This window comes from Xenopus tropicalis, chromosome 9 (genome assembly GCF_000004195.4).
Source record: "Xenopus tropicalis strain Nigerian chromosome 9, UCB_Xtro_10.0, whole genome shotgun sequence".
NCBI classification, from domain to species: Eukaryota; Metazoa; Chordata; class Amphibia; order Anura; family Pipidae; genus Xenopus; species Xenopus tropicalis.
Genome location: NC_030685.2, coordinates 11,863,724 through 11,884,709, shown reverse-complemented (window position 1 = coordinate 11,884,709; position 20,986 = coordinate 11,863,724). Strand labels below are relative to the sequence as shown.

Sequence of the window (20,986 nt, the reverse complement as noted above, 5' to 3'; positions counted from 1 at the left end):
GAGTGCCCCCAGTCACCCAGTAACAAACAATGGGCACCCTGGCATAAATAGTGTGAGAATGGCAGCATTTTAAGTTTAAACCAATAAAATTCAATGGATGAAATCTGATTGGCTGTTAGTGGCCCAACCCACTTTTCCTATTTTTGAACTGCAGTCCCCCAGTGACCAACTTTGAGGACTCGGGCAAATTTTTTTTTAGCATTTTACAATTCACCATGGAAAGTAAATAGGTGAAATGTAATTGGCTGTTGGTGGCTCTGCCCACTTTTTCTAACTTTGAACTGCAAATACCCAGTGAATAACTTTGGAAAGTTTAACAGCCCTGGAATTAATACTTAAATAATGGCATCAGTTTAAATGGGTGCCAATGGATTCGCTGTTGGTGGCTCCGCCCACTTTTTCTAACCCTGAATACGTAGTCAGCCAGTGACTGCAAAGTTTGGGAACCCTGACATAAATAGTGTGAGAAAGGCAGCATTTTAAATTTAAACCAAAAAAATTAAATAGGTGAAGTTTGATTGGCTTTTGGTGGCTCCACCCACTTTTTTCAAACCTAAAAATGCAGTCCGCTAGTGACCCTGATGTTATTACTGTGAGAATGGCAGCAGGTTGAATTTCCCCATTGAAAATCAATAGGTAAAATCTGATTGGCTGCTGGTGGACCACAGTTACCCGGTGACTAGCTTTGCAAAGTTTGAGGACCTTAGTATCAATATTTAAAGAATGGCAGCAGTTTAAATTTAAACGTATGAAGTCTATAGGTGAAATCTGATTGGCTGTTGTTGGCCCCGCCCACTTTTCTAAACTTGGAACATAGTCACCTAGTGACAAACTGTGCAAAGTTTGGGGACCCTGACATTAAACATGTGAGAATGGCAGCAGTTAAAATTTCCCCACTGAAAGCAATGAAATAATATGATTGGCTTTTGGTGGCTCCGCCCACTTTTTCTAACCTTGAGTACGAAGTCACGCGGTGACTGACTGTGTAAAGTTTGGGAACCCTGGCATCAAACCAATAAAATTCAATAGGTGAAATCTGATTGGCTGTTGGTGGCTCTGCCCACTTTTTCAAAACTAAAACTGCAGTCCCCTAGTGACCAACTGGGAGAAGTTTGGGGACCCTGGTGTTAATACTGTAAGAATGGCAGCAGGTTGGATTTCCCCATTAAAAGTCAATAGGTAAAGTCTGATTGGCTCTTGTTGGCTCCGCCCACTTTTTGTAACCTTGAATGGCAGTTACCTGGTGCCTAACCCTGCAAAGTTTGGGGACCCCGGTGTTATTACTGTGAGAATGGCAGCAGGTTGGATTTCCCCTTTGAAAGTCAATAGGTAAAATCTGTTTGGCTCTTGGTGGCTCCGCCCACTTTTTCTTGGTGGCAGTTACCTGGTGCCTAACCCTGCAAAGTTTGGGGACCCCGGCGTTATTACTGAAAGTGTCCCGTCCCTCACACAACATAATTCAAAGTTCACAATGACAAATGTAAGGTGACCCCTCCAATCATATTATTGTATAGTTGTTCAGCATTGTCTGCCGAGCACTTTTACTATTTACATTAATACGTTTTTTCATTTTCATGATATTAGCAGTATTTACTGTGCCGATACAATGATACCGCTGGTCAGTTCTGTCACGGTCTGACTGGTACCAACTAACCAACACAGAGCTAAACACAACTAATTATGGGAACCATAGTAGCACCCATAATCCCTCCCACCACCGTATCTATCCACAACACAACCCAATAGTTGTCTTTGGATTTACGGACATCCACATACCAATAATGGTTTTGATTAATACGATTGATTTGAAATTGATACCATGTACAACTGTTCTCTCTTCTCCTTTACACGATTACACTTTCATTATATGTGTTCAACCCTGTCATTTAGATAAAAAAAACTACGACGCCAAGAGACGGCACTGGTGTTTCATTTTCATTTGTCAAAATAAATCTTCATATCTTGAAAACTAGAAATACAACTCAATGTAAATTGCAAAAGTGCTAAGTAGAGCAGTCTGAACAGTCTGCAGTGTGGAGCCCAGATCCTTCCTTTTCTTACCCAACTGGACTCTACCAGTTTCCACTCTGTGCAATGCAAACCCCTTACCCTCCTACACATGTATACAAGATTTTAACCTGCATTTAGCGCCAGGCCTACAGCTGTAGGCACCCAAGGCAATCCCCCTCTGCCCCAATCACTCCACCCCTACCCCATGCAACACCTTGGCTTGGCCTCCACCCCACAACTCCCCCTGGCACACAGAAATGCTCTACAGCAACACATTTGATGCACCACTTAGAGAAGGGCTGAAGCTCGGGGTAATGCAGGCACCCTGCACCCCCTACCATTGCACCCTAGGCACAGGCCTCTACTGCTTACTCCTTGATCTGTCCTTTGCGCTATCTGGGATTGTCAATTTCCCCTGACAATAAATAAAAAGCCTGGAAGAGGGAATGATGAACAATCTCTGTAAACTGCAACCCAACATGTAAGCTAATGAGAAATAATACAATCAAAGGTGTGCAAAACCTCTATGCGATGCCTTACAAATAAGAGAGGGTAAATGAATCAGTTATTAAGCCAGAAATCTTGCTGCAGTTCCATTGAGGCATTAGTGTGTAAGCAGGTCACTCATGGACAGTGACGACTTCTTGACATGAGTTGCTATAGGCCTTTACTGTGCTCCAATGGGCACCTTTTTACAAACATGGGTAACTGACATAGTATTGTCACTCTACTCTCACAGCATCTCACCTGACACCCAGCCTGACTAGTCTCAAAGTAGCCATGAGCTACAGAAGGCAATCAACCATTTCTTACTACAGGTCCCACTTTCTGTGGTTTGTGCAGCTGCCTGGCATCCAACACTCTGCCCTCCCTGGCACTACTTCAGGTTCCGACATCAATCTGAACCCAAATACCTATATCCCACAGTTTTACCATAAGGTCACTATCTTATGGGGCCAAGGTTGACCATCTCCTGAGGAGATGTGCTATCGTATTGCAGATGCCCATGAAGTGTTACATAGGCCTACCTGACTCTTCCTCTGTACCATTTCTATTGTATGAACTAGAGAGTTTAGAGTTGTATACATTTCCTTGGGGAAAGACCTGGTCACGGTCTACATGGGGTTGTTTTCACCTACTGTCCAGAGTAGAAGCTCCAATTAACTATTTCCCTAGTATATATATATATATATATCTAATGTCATCGCTTTTAATCAACTGTCTTAGGGTGTTTGAGGAGTCAGTTTTTAGATTGAAGACCCTGTTAATAATTTCTGATTATTAGAGTCATCTGTGGGACAATCTGAGTAAATCGTGACAGTTGTGTAACTATTCTTAAGATAGTACCTTTATATTGTATTGGTTGTTAAATAAAACAGATCGCCATGGCCTAACAGTCAAAAAGAACTGTAACCAGTCCAAACAAAACACGTTTATGGGCTTTGTTATGCCGGATTCAAGGCAGAAAGTGAGGGTAGGGCACATACTTTAGGCACAATTAATAGAGAGTGGTGCGGCAGGGCTGTGGGGACAGAGTGACAGCAGTTGCAGGGTCGGACTGGGCCGCCGGGACACTGGGAAAAATCCCGGTGGGCCCCGGCGGCCCAGTCCAACCTTTGCCGGCGCTCCCCCTTCTGACTGTTCCTCCCCTGACGCGTTCAATTTATACGCGCTCAGGGAGGACGTCAGGTAGGGGCCCTGCGGGGGGGGGGGGGTAGGGGACACGGCTGGCTGGGGCACCTGCAGGGCACCTGGGGCGGGAGCCCCGGTGGGCCCTGCACCTCCCAGTCCGACCCTGAGCAGTTGAGGACCTTCTTTATGATTATTTAACATTTTCTACTGGTCTTCCTTCTACCCAATGTCAATGCACTAACCTGGTGTCATTAAACTCATTAAATCGGAATAAGCCCCACTAACCATTTATATTATCTTGGCTGAGCTTCTGGAATTCCAACAGTTGAATCAATAGCAGAAGTCTTTAAGCTTTAATGAAGCGGTCCTCAAGTACCTCCTAAAGCCCCCCCGGCAGTGTTAACTTTGTGGCTTCATCAAATTTGACCCTGTCTATGTCTGCTCAACCCATAGACATATTTTCAATCATATGGAATTCTGATATAATTTCAGATTCACTATAGATGGGAAATCTCCACACAGTGGGGCAAAAACACAATGCAGCACTGAATCTGAATCACACTGTATATTCCGGTAAGAATTAAAGCATTTGTAAAGGGGTGTCTACTTTGCCCATGAATGTACTGTATTGTTGGATATTGGAGGGTTCCACTTGTGACTTATGTCAAATGTCGTAGCAACACATTTTCAATTGTATAAGTGTAATTCATTATTTTTGCCCAGTTTATACATGTTGGCAACCTCTTGAAGAACACCATGCATTGTACAAAGTACCAAAAAATGGTCAATAGTGGCAATATTTTGTTGCACTCTGCTTGTTGCATTGTAAATTACTTCTGTGCCTTATGTGGGGACCAAATAATTGACGCACCTAATGGATAGGGAGGGACCCTTAAGGTGGCCATACACGTTATGATCCGCTCGCTTGGCGAGGTCTCCAAGCAATCAGATCTTCTACCGATATCCCCACCTGTAGGTGGGCAATATCGGGTAAATGATTGAATTATAACGACAGCAATGGGCGATTTCAGGCCAGATATCGGCCGGGCAGGCCCGTCGGTAGTGCCCATACACAGGCCGATTAGTGGCCGAATTGGTCTAAGGGGCCAATATCAGCAGCTACAATTGAGTTACAGTGGACATGAATAGGCCTTTTATTTCACATTTTATTGTGTAGTCTCAACCTCTGCTTAATAAAAGATTATATTTTATTCTTCCACCTTGTAGCTCATTCTGGATAGTGGGCTATAACCCCATTCAGGGGCATTTCCAAGCCAAGGGGTCAGTTGTTGGGGATGAATGTTTCCCTAGCAATGATACATATCTAATTATAATGGGTAGAAGGCCATTTACATTCTGAATTCTTTCATTCTCCAAAATGAAAACGTTAATTTATCCCCTGAAGTGATTCCGAGGGGGATGCGGCAGCCTGGGTGCCTGATCCCAATGCTCAGAAGAACCAAGTCCTCTCTATTCTGTGGTTAACAAGCCCCATGGGTTATACAATGAGTGTGTCTATATAAGTATCGCTTTCATTTCATGTGTTTTGTCCTCAGATCATGGACAATAGTCAACACCAAGACTCAACCCTTTGAAAAATCACTGCTGAATTTATGGTTACCATTTCAGGGGACCAAATACTGGAACATATGAACTGAACTAGAGGATCAAACTTGGTAAGAAGTCATTCAAACCCAGTTGAAGAAATGCTTCGCACTATTCACTGTGACTGGTTTGAAATTCAAAATGGAAAATCAAACAATTGTAGCGGAATTCACGTTGCTGGGAATATCCCACCTTCCTAAGCTTGAACACCAACTCTTCCTCATGTTTCTCCTTACTTATTTAATGACCGTGAGTGGGAATCTTTTGATCCTGGTCCTCATCCTCACTGATAACCATCTTCACACCCCAATGTACTTATTTCTTGGACACCTGGCCGGCGTGGATATCTGCTATTCCCAAGTCACTTGCCCACGAATGCTCTTGGACTTCTACTCTGAGAAGAAGACCATATCCTATAGATCTTGCTTGACCCAAGCTTTTTTCTTCATGTTTTTTGTTTGTTGTGAGTGTTTCTTGCTGGCTGTGATGTCCTATGACAGATATGCTGCTGTTTGTCAGCCTCTGCAATATATACAAATCATGAGTTGGAAGAGATGCATTCAGCTCCTCAATTTGATATGGACTTTAGGATTCAATTCCTCTTTAGTTCATACACTATTGACACTGAGGTTGACATTTTGTGGTCCAAGCACCGTCCACAATTTCTTTTGTGACCTTCCCCAGTTGTTGACCCTTTCATGTACAGATGCGTCCCTCAACATGCTCCTACTGTTTGTGTTGGGAGGGATATTATCATTCATTACTTTCTTCATAACGTTCTTGCCATATGTTTATATTTTCTACACGGTCCACAGGATAAGGTCAAAAAACCCAACACTCAAAGCCTTCTCCACCTGTACGTCCCACCTCACAGTGGTTTGTATTTTCTATGGAACCCTGTGCTTTGCCTACTTGCGCCCGCACTCAAGCTATTTAGATAAAGACATTTTTATTGCTGTTGTGTATGCGGTGATTTCCCCTTTATTAAATCCTATAATCTACAGTCTGAGAAATGGGGAGATTAAACACGCATTAGGAAGGGTAAAGCATTGACTCATTACAAGTTATATGGAATAAACTGGGAAAGTTGTGTTGAATTTTACTTTTAGGGAAACAAGTGTTTGTCATATTTTAACACAGCGCAGCTCGTTTTTATTTTCAAAAGCATAACTGTACTTAATTATTTTGTGCATTAATTAAGCCACTCATCCCAACCTTTCTTAGTAGGAAGGTCTGTCAAACTATAGTTTATACAGAAGTAGTGGGCAGTTGCATGTTGTAGCTCCCACCATTCCCAGCTACAGTCAGGTGATGCCATTGGGCCAATAAAAGGGCAAACATTATGGGGTTTCACCTTGACAGAAAGCAAGTTGCTGGTAGAATTCTTAATGAATCAGATAAAAGCGAGTGTAGAACTGGCCAGGCCAGGGGTGAGTGAGTGTAGGACAGGCCAGACCGGGGGTGAGTGAGTGTAGGACTGGCCAGACCGGGGGTGAGTGAGTGTAGGACTGGCCAGACCGGGGGTGAGTGAGTGTAGAACTGGCCAGGCGTGAGTGAGTGTAGGACAGGCCAGACCGGGGGTGAGTGAGTGTAGGACTGGCCAGGCCGGGGGTGAGTGAGTGTAGGACAGGCCAGACCGGGGGTGAGTGAGTGTAGGACTGGCCAGACCGGGGGTGAGTGAGTGTAGGACTGGCCAGACCGGGGGTGAGTGAGTGTAGAACTGGCCAGGCGTGAGTGAGTGTAGGACAGGCCAGACCGGGGGTGAGTGAGTGTAGAACTGGCCAGGCCAGGGGTGAGTGAGTGTAGGACAGGCCAGACCGGGGGTGAGTGAGTGTAGGACTGGCCAGACCGGGGGTGAGTGAGTGTAGGACTGGCCAGACCGGGGGTGAGTGAGTGTAGAACTGGCCAGGCGTGAGTGAGTGTAGGACAGGCCAGACCGGGGGTGAGTGAGTGTAGGACTGGCCAGGCCGGGGGTGAGTGAGTGTAGGACAGGCCAGACTGGGGGTGAGTGAGTGTAGGACAGGCCAGACTGGGGGTGAGTGAGTGTAGGACAGGCCAGACCGGGGGTGAGTGAGTGTAGGACAGACCAGGCCGGGGGTGAGTGAGTGTAGGACCGGCCAGACTGGGGGTGAGTGAGTGTAGGACTGGCCAGGCTGGGGGTGAGCGAGTGTAGGACAGGCCAGACCTGGGGTTAGTGAGTGTAGGACTGACCAGGCCGGGGGTGAGTGAGTGTAGGACTGACCAGGCCGGGGGTAAGTGAGTGTAGGATTGGCCGGGCTGGGGGTAAGTGAGTGTAGGATTGGCCAGGCCGGGGGTGAGTGTGACGCAGTTGGCCAGCTTCAAGTATATTGCAATATATTGACAAACAATCCCTGTTTGGTTAAAGGGGTGGGCATTGGTTCATTTAAGTAGTCTTACAATAATAGCATATAGAAAAGTTGTACACTGAAGTCATATAAGAATCAAAAATGTAAAGAAAAATAAAACCAAACAATGTATAATGTAGCATAGTTAGTCTGGTTAGAAAGAGCAGTTTCTGGCTCCAACCAGATGGAAGTACCCTTCCCTACAGGCACTGTTGCCTCAGTGTAGGACACGGTTAAGACACAGGAATCAGGTCAGTTCTTATCCTTGATCCACAGTCAGCTGTTTGGGACCCTTGACTTCTAAGTTACCCTACCCAAGGAAACAGATACTTGTCCAGACTTCTCCACAGTGGTGCCGTGCTTTTTGGCTGTCATTACCCAGCCCGCACTCTGCTAAGGTGGGATAATCTAGTGGACACCATACCTTTCTGTGCCAGTATCTACTTACTCCTCTGAGTGAGCATTGCAACAACCCTGTGGACTATGTGTCTTGGACAATAAACAAGTTCAGTTCTGTTTTACTGCCAAAGAATCTTGAGGTTCCCATACTTTAAATCACTACACCCCAAGGATATTTCCGCCTGTCAAAATTCCACCTTGTGTGTTAGAGTCCTATGTAACCCATACTCTCAAGCCTATCTAGTTGGTCTGTAAATACAGCCAAATGGGGGTTATATAATATTTCAGTTAACATCCCCGAGACCTCCACCCAGATTTGTTGTATACTTGGACAGGACCAAAAGATATGATAAAGCCCCTCTCTCCACATTTCCTCCAATACTCTGGAGAGTGATCAGGAAATAAAGAATGGAATTTAGCCAGGGGGGAAGGTGATACCAAACCATTATATATGTTCTTTTCGCTTGGCACAGGATACCACCCCCCTGACATTATCCCAAATAGACGCCCACCGCTGTCCTTCTACCATCAGGGATTACTATAAAGCAGAATGGGGTTTATAATAAAACAGATGGATAGCAGCAGGTCTCTGAGTCAAGTGGTTTCACCCAGATGCATCCAACTCGTTCCCCACTACAACTGCAATTTTGTTGCATGGTCCCTACCAGTGTGGCTACTGTCATCTACCTCAGCATGATAGGAAATAGCCTGAATATGCAGCAGCTGTGTATGTGGGGTCACTCAGGGGGAGATATTAGGGATCTGATATCTAGATCACATTTACCCCAATTACAGATTAGTTCCATTCCCCACTAGCACCGCCATTTGTGTACCTATCTGCAGGGCCGGCATCAGAAACCGTTATTTATATGGGGCCCCCCATAAACACAATCAGCGAAGTGCCAGAATTATGGCCCCGCCCCTTGTGTGCGCAATATAAAAAGCTGACGTGACTCTATAATAAGCTGTTTATATAAAGAGTTCCATTGATTAATGTGCTAATAAGTCAGTCAGTTTATTGGGGGGCAGTGGGGTTTGCCCTAAGTTACGTTACGTAAACTGCGTAACCCTAGGGGCCCAATGATGTTGCTGTGGGATAAATAACTAGTCAGTAGTAGTTCAATAGTAAAAATAATTCATGTGCTAAGTCGTTCAGTTTATTGGGGGTCAGTGGGGTTTGCCCTAAGTTTAACCCCTTCCCACCTACCTGCCCCTGCTCTGCACTGTCACTGCTTGATACGTACGTTTTTGCATAAGTTGCGTAAACTGCGTAACCCTAGGGGCCAAATAACTAGTCAGTTGTAGCTCATAACAATAGTCAAAATAATGAATGTGCTAATAAGGCAATATTTTAATTTGGAGGGGGTCAACGAAGTTTATACTTTATACTATAGTTGTTGTATAAGTTACATAAACTGGGTAAGTTTAGAACCCAATGCACAATTCTCCAAATTTACATTGTGATAGATTTGCCTGCTGGGCCATTCCCCCCCCAACCCCTTCTGTAAGCACTTTGCACCCCCTTATTGCCTATTGTACCCCCTTATTGCCTATTGCACACCCTTATTGCCTATTGTACCCCCTTATTGCCTATTGCACCCCTTTATTGCCTATTGCACCCCCTTATTGCCTATTGTACCCCCTTATTGCCTATTGCACCCCTTTATTGCCTATTGTACCCCCTTATTGCCTATTGTACCCCCTTATTGCCTATTGCACCCCTTTATTGCCTATTGTACCCCCTTATTGCCTATTGTACCCCCTTATTGCCTATTGTACCCCCTTATTGCCTATTGCACCCCCTTATTGCCTATTGTACCCCCTTATTGCCTATTGAACCCCCTTATTGCCTATTGCACCTTGTGCTGTTTTTGTAATTAGGCCCCGTTACATTCATCCTGCAGATACAGTTTCTCCAAAGCCAAATCCCTTTGGGCTAATTCCTATTGGCTGAAACTGTGCCGTACCTCACACAGCATAAGCAATAGGTCCCATTTACAAATGCAATGGAAACCCTCAAAACAAATGTAAAGCTGTTTCGTTTGCTCTGCTGAGCACTTTTGCAATTTAGAATCATTATTTTTTCCTCTTTTTCTTGATAATAACAATTTTTTCTGTAATAAAAATGAAACCGTTGATTAATTCAACAGTCTGACCGGTGGGGACAAATTTCAGAAGAAGACATGTTCCTACTCATTTCTAAGCAGGGCAACATCGGAACACTTTCCTCTCCTTCTTCTTCCCTCCCCGCCGGCAGTTGGGCCAGTTGGAAAAACTAAACCAACAGACGACAACGGTGTTTCATTCTCATGAAATTAGTTTAATCTTCATAACTTGTTAACTAGAAATAAACATAAAAGTAGAGTGCAAAAGGGCTCAGAAGATCCCTGCAATCAATTTAACATTGATTTCTTTTGATATATATACAGGTATGGGATCTCTTATCCGGAAACCTGATATCCAGAAAGCTCCGAATTACAGAAAGCCTGTCTCCCATAGACCCCATTTTAATGAAATAATTCAGATTTTAAAAATGATTTCCTTTTCCTTTTTCCTAAAACATTACCTGTACTTGATCCTAACTAAGATATAATTACCCCTTATTGGGGCAGAACAGCCTTATTGGGTTTATTTAATGGTTAAATGATCCCCTTTTCTCTGTAATAATAAAACAGTACCTGTACTTGATCCCAACTAAGATATAATTACCCCTTATTGGGGGCAGAACAGTCCTATTGGGTTTATTTCATGGTTAAATTATTCCCTTTTCTCTGTAATAATAAAACAGTACCTGTACTTGATCCCAACTAAGATATAATTACCCCTTATTGGGGCAGAACAGCCCTATTGGGTTTATTTCATGGTTAAATGATTCCCTTTTCTCTGTAATAATAAAACAGTACCTGTACTTGATCCCAACTAAGATATAATTACCCCTTATTGGGGGCAGAACAGCCCTATTGGGTTTATTTAATGGTTAAATGATTCCCTTTTCTCTGTAATAATAAAACAGTACCTGTACTTGATCCCAACTAAGATATAATTACCCCTTATTGGGGCAGAACAGCCCTATTGGGTTTATTTCATGGTTAAATGATTCCCTTTTCTCTGTAATAATAAAACAGTACCTGTACTTGATCCCAACTAAGATATAATTACCCCTTATTGGGGCAGAACAGCCCTATTGGGTTTATTTAATGGTTAAATGATTCCCTTTTCTCTGTAATAATAAAACAGTACCTGTACTTGATCCCAACTAAGATATAATTACCCCTTATTGGGGGCAGAACAGCCCTATTGGGTTTATTTAATGGTTAAATGATTCCCTTTTCTCTGTAATAATAAAACAGTACCTGTACTTGATCCCAACTAAGATATAATTACCCCTTATTGGGGGCAGAACAGCCCTATTGGGTTTATTTAATGGTTAAATGATTCCCTTTTCTCTGTAATAATAAAACAGTACCTGTACTTGATCCCAACTAAGATATAATTACCCCTTATTGGGGCAGAACAGCCCTATTGGGTTTATTTAATGGTTAAATGATTCCCTTTTCTCTGTAATAATAAAACAGTACCTGTACTGTTTTATTATTAGAGAAAAAATGGAAATCATTTTTAAAAATTAGAATTATTTGCTTATAATGGAGTCTATGGCAGATGGCCTTTCCGTAAATCAGAACCTTCTGGATAACGGGTTTCAGTATAAGGGATCCCATACCTGTACAATAATACAATATGAATACGTTTAGAAAAAGTGTTCAGTCACAAGTGGAAGAAGATCCCTGCCCTGTAGAGCTTACAATCTAACTTGTGTTTAAAGTACTGCACCCACTGATGTCTATAACGAGATGTATACATGGCTGGATTTAAACTGCAGGCGCCCCAGGCTTGCGTTGGTTAGTTATTTTTCTATTCAGGTTCTATTTATGTATTAGTCTCCTGTTCAAACCACTCCCTGGTTGCTAAGGTAATTTGGACCCTAGCAACTGCTGCTAAAACTCCAAAATGGAGGGCTGCTCAATAATGACAAAAAATACAAATACTAAAAAATAAAGACCAATTGCAAACTGCGAATATTACTCTCTACATCATACTAAAAGGTGACCAACCCCTTTACTGAACTGCATTGTTTTATGTTCCAGGGTGCCCCATACGGTTACATAGATGGGCAATAGGGATTTATAAAGAGGCCAAAGTATGCTAGAACCCTAAAGTGAATGGCAAATCCAGGCATCATCCAAAATCATCAGTTTTATCTACAACTGATATCGTTTTATTCTAAAATTGGTTTCTCTTATAAAGCTGGAATTAACGTGAAACTATCATGAAAATGTCATTATAGTACGAGCTGCATAGAAATATGATTAAAGATACGGCGCCGATTTTATTTAGGTACGTTCTTATTCCCATAAGGCAAAGCTTAGAATTAAGTCTCAGTTTAATAATATTTCCCCTTTGGGTTGCACTTCCCAACCACATGGTTAGTGATTCATGCAGTGTTCCCATAGCAACAAGGAAGGTCATGATTGTTTAGCAGGCTGGAGTCATTCTGCGTTGCCATGGCAGCAGGGCATTGTGATGTCATCCTTATCAGATAAGGGATAAAGGTCGCTGCCAGTTCTGTACCAGTTGCTTGTTGGATGCCAAACAGCTCACACTAGTTCTAACTAGTGATTTTCAACAGCGATTAATCTGATTTGATTATCTGTAAGTAAAATCTTATCCTTAATTAATATAGGAGAAAATAAACTATAAAATAAATAATGATTATCATTTGTATAACTGCAGGCATACATTTGTAACCTATAGCGGCCAAGTGAATGTAGAGTTATGGCATTTATTTAAGTCAGGGCCATTTGCTGCTTATTATTATTATTATTACTATTACTTTATAGCGCCATTGTTACCCGTAGAGCTGTTAGCTACTAATCACTTTGTTACTGGTTTTTACTAATCAGCAAACGAGTCCCAATTATATTCCCCATAAGCGCATTACTCTAGCCAGTAATTTATAATAGATACAAAAAGGAACACTTGGGATATTGGATTCCAGGGTCGGACTGGCCCCCGGTGGGTCCTTCACCCCCCAGTCCGACCCTGTTGGACTCACTCAGTTATTGGATTTATATTACAGTCTGTATGTGCTGTATCAGTATTAGAGTAACAGAAACTAAACACGGGGGACAATAGGGTGACATTGGGGGACAATGGGGGGAACGGAATCCAACTTTTCTAGGCAATTGGTTCTAACGTTTATTATTATCAGCAACAACAATGCTGTAGTTTTGCCTTTTGTCTTTCTATAACCTGATTGGTTAAACTATTTCTTTTCTCATTTAGGAATCAACAATGTTTTCGAGATTTCGAAAAAGATTTATTAAGATCTTTAAATCTAATAACAGGGTAAGGCTAAAACGTATTTCTTTAATATTCAGGGAACGTAATCAGGAATGTACTGCTCGGCTTCCCTTCGAAAGGGATTTTAAATGAAATTAAAAAAGTAACGTAACATTGCCCAGAGTTCCCTACAGACGGCGACGCTTTACATTATAATTGTGTTTATTTTCCCACTGCCTATATCTTGTTTTTGGGAATGGCCAGAAAAGAGGGGTGTAGAGTGAATGGGGCTATTACGATTATGGGATCCCTTATCCGGAAACTTGTTATCCAGAAAGCTCTGAATTACGGAAAGCCTGTCTCCCATAGACTCCATTTTAATCAAATAATTTAGAAATTTAAAACTGATTTCCTTATTCATTGTAATAATAAAACAGAACCTTGTAAGATATAATTACCCCTTATTGGGGGCAGAACAGCCCTATTGGGTTTATTTAATGGTTAAATGATTCCCTTTTCTCTGTAATAATAAAACAGTACCTGTACTTGATCCCAACTAAGATATAATTACCCCTTATTGGGGCAGAACAGCCCTATTGGGTTTATTTCATGGTTAAATGATTCCCTTTTCTCTGTAATAATAAAACAGTACCTGTACTTGATCCCAACTAAGATATAATTACCCCTTATTGGGGGCAGAACAGCCCTATTGGGTTTATTTCATGGTTAAATGATTCCCTTTTCTCTGTAATAATAAAACAGTACCTGTACTTGATCTCAACTAAGATATAATTACCCCTTATTGGGGCAGAACAGCCCTATTGGGTTTATTTCATGGTTAAATGATTCCCTTTTCTCTGTAATAATAAAACAGTACCTGTACTTGATCCCAACTAAGATATAATTACCCCTTATTGGGGCAGAACAGCCCTATTGGGTTTATTTCATGGTTAAATGATTCCCTTTTCTCTGTAATAATAAAACAGTACCTGTACTTGATCCCAACTAAGATATAATTACCCCTTATTGGGGGCAGAACAGCCCTATTGGGTTTATTTCATGGTTAAATGATTCCCTTTTCTCTGTAATAATAAAACAGTACCTGTACTTGATCCCAACTAAGATATAATTACCCCTTATTGGGGGCAGAACAGCCCTATTGGGTTTATTTCATGGTTAAATGATTCCCTTTTCTCTGTAATAATAAAACAGTACCTGTACTTGATCCCAACTAAGATATAATTACCCCTTATTGGGGGCAGAACAGCCCTATTGGGTTTATTTAATGGTTAAATGATTCCCTTTTCTCTGTAATAATAAAACAGTACCTGTACTAGATCCCAACTAAGATATAATTACCCCTTATTGGGGCAGAACAGCCCTATTGGGTTTATTTAATGGTTAAATGATTCCCTTTTCTCTGTAATAATAAAACAGTACCTGTACTTGATCCCAACTAAGATATAATTACCCCTTATTGGGGGCAGAACAGCCCTATTGGGTTTATTTCATGGTTAAATGATTCCCTTTTCTCTGTAATAATAAAACAGTACCTGTACTTGATCCCAACTAAGATATAATTACCCCTTATTGGGGGCAAAACAGCCCTATTGGTTTTATTTAATGGTTAAATGATTCCCTTTTCTCTGTAATAATAAAACAGTACCTGTACTTGATCCCAACTAAGATATAATTACCCCTTATTGGGGCAGAACAGCCCTATTGGGTTTATTTAATGGTTAAATGATTCCCTTTTCTCTGTAATAATAAAACAGTACCTGTACTTGATCCCAACTAAGATATAATTACCCCTTATTGGATGCAAAACAATCCTATTGGGTTTATTTAATGTTTTATTGATTATTTATTAGACATAAGGTATGAGATCCAAATTACGGAAAGAACCCTTAGCCGGAATACCTTTGGTCCCGAGCATTCTGGATAACGGGTCCTATACCTGTACTGGGCATCACTGTGCACTTGCATCTATAATACTGTATATATATGTAATAATTCCTAATTGTATTTTATACTATTTCCATCTCTACAGAATGTTACTGAGGCTGAATGTTTCTCCTACACAATAACTATAACCATTAAATATATATGGTGCCTCTCTGGCAATGTTATCCGAGCTCTTGGTTTTAACACAGATGATTGGCTAATGATAATGTTCTATTTCTAATATAATATGATATACTTTATTGCACAGAGAGACTTGTTAAAGATGTATTTCTACCATTTTTGTTTCTCAACCCAAATTTTTAATAATAGTTTTTTCAATGTTTTTCTTTCCATAGGACAGTAATGATATTCTGGCTGTACCCTCGTGTCCCCGGGAACTGGTAATTAAACCAGTAGAAGAACAAGTGGTTTCAGAACCTACTGTTCAAGAACATCTCACTCGGGAGATAAATGTAAGTTGTTTTTTTATATAAGAGGCTGATAATAAGCTACATCATATACAAGTATTACTTATAAATAACACTAATGTCTAATGACACCCTCCTGTTATACAATATATCAGAGGATACAATGAGCCCTGTCACAATTGGAACAAATTAGGCCAAAGACACCAGTAACCTAGTCATACAATTTAATAAAATAATGATGTATCAACACTGTTGTTTCCCACCAGAGCATGCGTTGCCTCTTAGTACCTGCCTTATAGGTTTATTTAATGGTTAGATGATTCCCTTTTCTCTGTAATAATAAAACAGTACTTGTACTTGATCCCAACTAAGATATAATTACCCCTTATTGGGGGCAGAACAGCCCTATTGGGTTTATTTCATGGTTAAATGATTCCCTTTTCTCTGTAATAATAAAACAGTACCTGTACTTGATCCCAAATAAGATATAATTACCCCTTATTGGGGGCAGAACAGCCCTATTGGGTTTATTTCATGGTTAAATGATTCCCTTTTCTCTGTAATAATAAAACAGTACCTGTACTTGATCCCAACTAAGATATAATTACCCCTTATTGGGGGCAGAACAGCCCTATTGGGTTTATTTCATGGTTAAATGATTCCGTTTTCTCTGTAATAATAAAACAGTACCTGTACTTGATCCCAACTAAGATATAATTACCCCTTATTGGGGCAGAACAGCCCTATTGGGTTTATTTAATGGTTAAATGATTCCCTTTTCTCTGTAATAATAAAACAGTACCTGTACTTGATCCCAACTAAGATATAATTACCCCTTATTGGGGGCAGAACAGCCCTATTGGGTTTATTTAATGGTTAAATGATTCCCTTTTCTCTGTAATAATAAAACAGTACCTGTACTTGATCCCAACTAAGATATAATTACCCCTTATTGGGGGCAGAACAGCCCTATTGGGTTTATTTCATGGTTAAACGATTCCCTTTTCTCTGTAATAATAAAACAGTACCTGTACTTGATCCCAACTAAGATATAATTACCCCTTATTGGGGCAGAACAGCCCTATTGGGTTTATTTAATGGTTAAATGATTCCCTTTTCTCTGTAATAATAAAACAGTACCTGTACTTGATCCCAACTAAGATATAATTACCCCTTATTGGGGGCAGAACAGCCCTATTGGGTTTATTTCATGGTTAAATGATTCCCTTTTTTCTGTAATAATAAATTATAAATACACAAATAGATAATGTGTATAAGATCCCACACTAGGTACAGCATTCCCTATATATTCCCTAAATATATTCCATAAGGGAGATTCAATTAAAAGAGTTTCCAGATTACAAGAGGAGCAAATTTCACATTTCATTTTGGAACCCTGTTATATTATTGATCATTATTCAGTGCAGGTCTATAAGTAGGTTTTGTACTTGGTTTATATTTATATTGTATATTTCCTTTTAATAGGCTTCAACAAAGCACAAACTGAGTAAAGTCCTTCTCAGGGAGACATTAATAATTGCACATAATAAGGCCGAAGAAGAAGCGAGAAAAGAAATACTGAAGCGCAAACTAGAAAATGTGCAACTAAGGGAAAAGGCAAGAATTCAAGAGAAGGAAACGCAGATGGAAGTACAGAGACAAACCGAAAAGAGAATGAAGGAAAAAGAACTATGGGTGTCTCTAGCGAATGCAACTCAGGAAGAAGATAAGAAGGAACTCATGAAGCGCAAAGTGAGAAATATAATGCTTCTTGAGAAATTAAAAGCTGAAGATAGAGAGACTGAAGTGCAAGTCCAGAGACAGAGAGAAGAGAGACAGAGAGAGATAGAACGATGGAAAGCTCTGGAGAAAGAAGCACAGGAGGAAAACAACCGAGAGATTAGGAAACGAAAAGAACGGAACCTGCTTCTTAATAAAAATATGGAAATGGAAAAAGAACAGAAGCTGAAGAACATAGAACAGCAAAGAAGAATGAAAGAACTGGAGCTAGAAGCTCAGAAGAAGGTGAGTATGTGCTTGGTATGGGGGGGTTCATAATGGCACTTTATGGGGAATAATGTCTCCCTTATCAGGTATGGGTATATACTCGAGTATAAGCCGATCCGAATATAAGCCGAGGTACCTAATTTTACCTAAGAAAACTGGAAAAAACTTATTAACTCGAGTATAAGCCTAGGGTGGGAAATGCAGCAGCTACTGCTAAGTTTCAATAATCAAAATAAATACCAGTAAAATTGAGGCATCAGTGGGGTATATGTTTTTAAATATTTCTTTAAAAGAAAAACAGTAAACTAGCTCTGTAAGTGGAGAAGAGGGTCAACAAAAACACTATGGGGCCCATTTACTTACTCACGAACGGGCCGAATGCGTCCGATTGCGTTTTTTTCGTAATGATCGGTATTTTGCGATTTTTTCGGAAAACTATCGCGACTTTTTCGTTACCAATACGATTTTTGCGGAAAAACGCGAGTTTTTCGTAGCCATTCCGAAAGTTGCGATTTTTTCGTAGTGTTAAAACTTGCGCAAAACATTGCGCCTTTCAAGTTTTAACGCTACGAAAAAAGCGCCACTTTTCGCGCAAGTTTTAACGCTACGAAAAAATCGCAACTTTCGGAATGGCTACGAAAAACTCGCGTTTTTTCTCGCAAATCGTATTGGTAACGAAAAAGTCGCGATAATTTCCGAAAAGTCGTAAAGGCGCCGAAAAAATGTTCGTTTTCCAATCGGAATTTTTCCAATTCGGTCGGAATTCGTGTCTTAGTAAATCAGCCCCTATGAGTACTACCCCCACGCTCATTGCACATTGGCAAACTGGCAGCAGACCCAGTCCCGGAGGGATGTAAGGGGAAATAAGTATTGCGACTGGGAATGGGTCAGGGCACTGGAGGGTCTGGTTGTGGGTGGCCTAATTTGCACACAAAGGACAGAGGGTGCTAGTCTGGAGGGACCCATGGCACCCGACTCGAGTATAAGCCGAGGGTGACTTTTTCAGCACATTTTGGGTGCTTAAAAACTAGGCTTATACTCGAGTATATACAGTACTTTTCCATATAAAGGCACACTATTTGACATTGGAGATATTTTTTCTCAAATCACTATGCCCATTTTTAACTCATAACATCATTAAACTATATTCATAAGGATCTATTATACATCTTAATTTGCAACTCTTGCGTTACTATAATATAAAAAAGGACACAAGTCCATCAAGTTCATCAGTTGAATTCTATCTCCACAGGACGATGCTGCAATGAGAGAAGAAATAGCAATGCAGCAACCTAAAGAGATGGAAATAATAAGATCTACAGAGGAAGAAGCCCAGAAGCTTTCAGGTACAGTTTTATATCTTTCTTATCAGACTATGGCAGTATATAATAACCAAATATATTTCTGATGGGAAGGGTATCTCCTATAGATTCCAACAGAAGCCATTACCGCTCATTTTAAAAATGGGGTCCTTTTCTCTGTAATAATAAAGCAGTGCCATGTCCCTAATGGTAACTGAGTTGGATGAATCCCTATTGGTGGAAAAACAAGTCTATTGGGTTTATTTAGCATTTAAATGATTTTTAGCAGACTTAAGGTATGGGGATCCAGATTACAGGGAGATCTCTTGTCTGGAAAACCCCAGGCCTCAAGTATTCTGCATAAAATATCCCATACCTATATACAATTTCACACCCTGAAACAGGGCTTCTCAAACTTCTTAGGCAAGGGGCCTAACAGTTGGAGGGCCGGACCACCATCACCCCCCCGTCGTCAAACTATGGCCCGCTCCCCAGCACCCCCCACCAACCTGCCACCTCCCCCCCCCGTGCTCGCTTTGTCCATCCAATAGTCCGTCCTCCCTCCCACTCTCCATCTGTCCACCCTCCCTCTGAGTCCTACCTCTCCAGCTCCCCCCAGTCTTCTGTCCATCTAGTCCTCTTTCTGTAAGCACCCGTCCTCCCTCTTGGCTCTCCCGTCCCGCTCCCCGCTGACTCCTCTCTCTCCGTTGCCAGGGGTGACAACGCAGTGGGGGGGGGGTAAATTACCCTGGGGAGCCGGATTCAGCCCACGGCCCGTAGTTAGAGGACCCCTGCCCTAAAATATGCATCTTTATACAAATATTGTAATAAACCTCCATTTCTTTTGTTCTTATCAGGTCCTTCAGAGCAAAGTCCCGATGATGTTCCGGTTGACAAACAGAAGGTGAGTTTTGTTTTTGGTGCGAGAAAGCTGAGGCTTTGGATAATTTCAAATGCAAAAACGATTGCATTTTTGTGGTGGAAATCCCTTTCCATTTAGTTTCAGTAAGAGAACTGGCCTCAAACCAACTATATTATATAGTTACAATTGTTCAATCCATTATATTCTATTTATAAGTTTTATATTGATCCCTTTTTAACATCTGATCTCTATAGGACGCTGGGAGCCAAAAGGCTTCTCCTCCCATCTCTTTACCAGGAGAAGAAGAACAAACGGAAGAAGAAAGCGAAAAACCTGAGGCAGCCAATCAGGATCAAAATAAAAGCGTAACCAGGAAAAAAGAAAAGAAGATGAAAATTCGTAGAGGTGCGTTTTCTTTTTAGATATATTTTTTTGGGGGGGGAATGATCAAAATTCCCAGGTAGTTGAATGTGCTAAATATATTAAATATCTGCATTTTAGCACAGTATTGATATACATATCTCAGACAGCATTTAATATATGATTGTATGGGGAGTGTAGGTGTATGTTAGGATTTGCCTCTCCAGGATATTAGCCGCTAGTTTCCCATAAAGAGTAAATGAAGGGAAGTAAAGGGAAATATTATGGGCAACTTCATTAGTTCAGAAGCATTTGAAAATAATGGTCCCTAATGGTTCAGAGTATCACATTATTGTTATAATGTTACCCAAACCAACAAGCTTACACTTTACTCATTCACCCCCACTCACAAGCAGAAGGTCCTACAGCCATTTGATCCCCACAGTTCCCAAGGGTATTTTTGCAAAGTGATGACTAAACCAACAAGCTTACACTTTACTCATTCACCCCCACTCACAAGCAGAAGGTCCTACAGCCATTTGATCCCCACAGTTCCCAAGGGTATTTTTGCAAAGTGATGACTAAACCAACAAGCTTACACTTTACTCATTCACCCCCACTCACAAGCAGAAGGTCCTACAGCCATTTGATCCCCACAGTTCCCAAGGGTATTTTTGCAAAGTGATGACTAAACCAACAAGCTTACACTTTACTCATTCACCCCCACTCACA

The 20,986-nt window shown here is 41.1% G+C and overlaps 1 protein-coding gene across 1 annotated transcript; it reads left to right on the top strand.

The window, feature by feature from the left end:
* The first annotated feature begins 5,388 nt into the window (after positions 1 to 5,388).
* On the top strand, positions 5,389 to 19,681 carry LOC116407801 (olfactory receptor 1019-like). The gene is made up of 5 exons (XM_031893827.1): positions 5,389 to 6,288; positions 15,653 to 15,769; positions 17,210 to 17,749; positions 18,984 to 19,077; positions 19,584 to 19,681. The coding sequence occupies exons 1-5, from the start codon at positions 5,389 to 5,391 to the stop codon at positions 19,679 to 19,681; spliced, it is 1,749 nt and encodes a 582-aa protein (XP_031749687.1).
* Positions 19,682 to 20,986: the final 1,305 nt, after the last annotated feature.